This window comes from Frankliniella occidentalis, unplaced genomic scaffold (assembly GCF_000697945.3).
Source record: "Frankliniella occidentalis isolate FOCC.00 unplaced genomic scaffold, Focc_3.1 Scaffold3, whole genome shotgun sequence".
NCBI classification, from domain to species: domain Eukaryota; kingdom Metazoa; phylum Arthropoda; class Insecta; order Thysanoptera; family Thripidae; genus Frankliniella; species Frankliniella occidentalis.
This window is the reverse complement of record NW_026267133.1, coordinates 997,787-1,000,695: the sequence shown is the minus strand read 5'-3', so window position 1 is coordinate 1,000,695 and position 2,909 is coordinate 997,787. Positions and strand designations below refer to the sequence as shown.

At 58.1% G+C, this 2,909-nt stretch overlaps 1 protein-coding gene across 6 annotated transcripts in view; it reads left to right on the top strand.

Moving 5' to 3' along the window:
- The window catches only part of LOC113212717 (bestrophin-2), a 34,935-nt gene that overhangs the window by 24,920 nt on the left and 7,106 nt on the right, over positions 1–2,909 (top strand). For 3 of the 6 annotated variants that reach the window (XM_052266206.1, XM_052266193.1, XM_052266213.1), the window contains exons 5-6: positions 82–121; positions 2,085–2,323. In XM_052266206.1, coding sequence (XP_052122166.1) covers positions 82–121; positions 2,085–2,323 — 279 coding nt within the window. Of the gene's footprint in view, positions 1–6; positions 122–2,084; positions 2,324–2,909 lie in introns of all 6 variants that reach the window. The other 3 variants (XM_052266204.1, XM_052266222.1, XM_052266229.1) reach the window with 1 other exon arrangement.

Sequence of the window (2,909 nt, the reverse complement as noted above, 5' to 3'; positions counted from 1 at the left end):
GGCCGCCTGATGCGCCGTAACATCGTCCGCTATGCCGTGCTGGCGTACGTCATCACGCTGAACCACGTGAGCGTCCGCGTCAAGAAGCGCTTCCCCGGATGGCAGCACATGGTGGACGCAGGTGAGTGAGACCGAGAGACGACTTGACTTGCGTCCCCCGAAAGTTATGGTGTTTAAGAATTTAAGTAATTTGAGGTTTCAGCAGCAAGCTTGAGTTTAAATGCCGCGTGTCTGTGGAGTGCTTGCAGCAGCAGCAGCAGGGCGCGGGGCGCGGCTAGGAGGTCGGGGGCGCTGGTAGGCAGCCGCGGGCGGGCGGCGCACCAGTGCGTAGGGGGTTGCCTATGGCCAGGGTCACAGGGGCTCGGGCCGGGCCGCACTGCTCAGCGCCTCTCTGCGGCCGGGACAAAAACGCAATTCTCCTCCAGGCGGACACGGTTTAATTTAAATTTCCGCCACAAAATCGTTTTGTGGTTTTGCGGGGAACCTGGAGGGCCCAAGAGCCTTCGGCCGCCGTGGGCGGCTGACTTTTAAAAGGCCGCGGGAAGGACCCAAACACACGCCCACGCGAACGAATCGGAGTCCAAGGTCGGCTCTTAACAACTTTTTTCTCTCTGTTTCGTTTTCCCACTTTGCGCTGCCGTCGTGCGCTCGCCCGCTGGCTGCCGCGCCGTGATTATTGCTGCGTTTGGATTTATGTGGAAGTGTTTGCGTCTGCTGCAGATCGCATCTCCGCCCGAGGCTCTCCGGACGGGAGTCGATATGATTTGCGATATTGGGTGGGTCTGCGGAGGAGCCTCGCCCCGCCCCGGCCCGGTAGTGGCTCAGCGCGTGCGAAGCGAACCCGTGCGATTATCACTTTGTTTGCGAGGAGGAGCAGGAGGAAGGCGGGTCGGCCTGGCCTGGAGTTGCGTTGCGAGAACCGCGAGAGAGACGAGACGGCACCTGTTCTCTGAGTGCGAGAGAGCTGCTGCTATAGCTGCTCTGGGGACGCGTGGCGCTCCCTCCCAGTCTTACTCCGCGCAATCTTCTTCGCCGCTCCTCTGATTACCGTGCGCGGGAAGTGAATGGGCGCGAAATGTTATTGCGTCTCGGGGGATATCGCCTCGCTCGACCCCACGGCGCGCATCGTCCTCTACTGCTTTCGCCGTCCCGTATGTCTTGCCTAATGGTGTTAATTGTGCACCACTTCAAGTGTTTTCATGACTACCCGAAATAACAAACAAACGTGTGAATCGGTATGCCACTGCTTCCGACGAATCTTCGGAAGGCCGTCGATGGTCCTCCCACGCAGGTGCGGGTCGAGGTTGAGGGGGGGGGGCTCAAAGCCGTGTGAATGCTTTGGCACTTCTCGAGAGTTGTTTTCCATTGCCAATCGATAGTCGTGACGATCGCCATGTCGGCGACGAGTTCGACTCTCGCGCAGAAAATAACACCACACTAAATCGGTATTTTACGCGTCAGAGGGAACGGGAGTCTAATTTCTCCAAAGATGATTAAAAAATGTATCGTCTGCTAAAAAAAAATGAGGGAAATCCTCAAATTAACACTAGCTTGTTTTGGGCCTAGTACAAACTGTGGGTATTTTTAGGATTTCCCCCCAAAATATCAAATTGGGCACGAACTTTTATCGGCGATCGTTTCGTACACAATCAACAATGAGAACACTAAATTTTGAACCAATTCGGGAATTTGCACTTGTTTGACTCCCCTAAATCGCGAAACGGAAATTCGAGCATGCATGGTCCATGGACCTGCAAAGGCCGTGCTGTGCTGTACCACTGTGCCATCTTGTCCAGTCGGAGGAGTTGGCGTGAGTGTGAGTGACTGGCGTACAGGCAGACCGGCGGGCCCGCTGGCGGGAGGACGCTGGCACTCGAAAAGCAATGGGCGACTCGGCGCGGTTTTGTTGGTGTCGGAGGGCGGCCGTCGCACACAAAAGACGCGCGTTCTCGATTTGAAGGGAATCCGGGCGGGCGCTGACAGCTCCGCTCCGCCGAAGGTCTCGCGCGCTTAGCCGTGGGCTGCAGTAGTTGTTGGTAATGAAACTTATGGCATGCCCGTCTAATGGCTCTCTGGCTGCGCAGGCTTCATGATGGAGTGCGAGAAGAAGATCTTCGAGCTGATGGACGGCAAGAGCCCCATGTCCAAGTACTGGATGCCGCTCGTCTGGGCCACCAACATCATCAACCGCGCGCGCAAGGAGGGGCTGATCCAGTCGGACCACGTGGTGCAGACCATGCTGCAGGAGCTGTCGGACATCCGCCGCCGGCTGGGCTCGCTCATCGGCTACGACACGGTGTGCGTGCCCCTCGTGTACACGCAGGTAAGTGTCCGCCAAGACGAGACGATTGTTGTGCACAATGTGCACCCCCCGAAAGGGGGCGTTTCAGGGCCAATTTGTTCCCCCAAAAACAGTATTACAGTATCAGAAACAGGTTTAGTATTTTCAGCTTCTCGCTTCAGGAGGAAGTCTGCTCTGCACAGTAAGTGTGCAGGACCCGCCCCCCACCATCTCAGCTGGAGTTTGGCAGCGCCCAGGCGGCGAAGTGGCGGGGCGGGGTGGGGGTTGAGAGATGCACTTGTCATTGGGTTTATTACTGTCGAGGCACGATGTACCTGTAATTGTCGTGCTCTTTACGACTGCTCGGCGCTTAATGCCCGCAGCCATTGACAGTCCGTCCGCCGAGCGTGGCGTAACGGGGGAGGTTATGCGGGCCCGACTGCAGGCGGCCTGCCTGGAGTGTCTGTCTGGCCCTGGCGGGGGATCCGTCCGAAAGTTGCAGAAAGTTGACGGGGACGTGCTGGAAGGTCCGCGGAGGCCACCGCGTCGCCCTGCGACCGACTACTTGGCACGCCAGCGCTGTAACCTTCACGCCCTGAGACCCCCGCCCCGCCCCGCCGATGGAGGA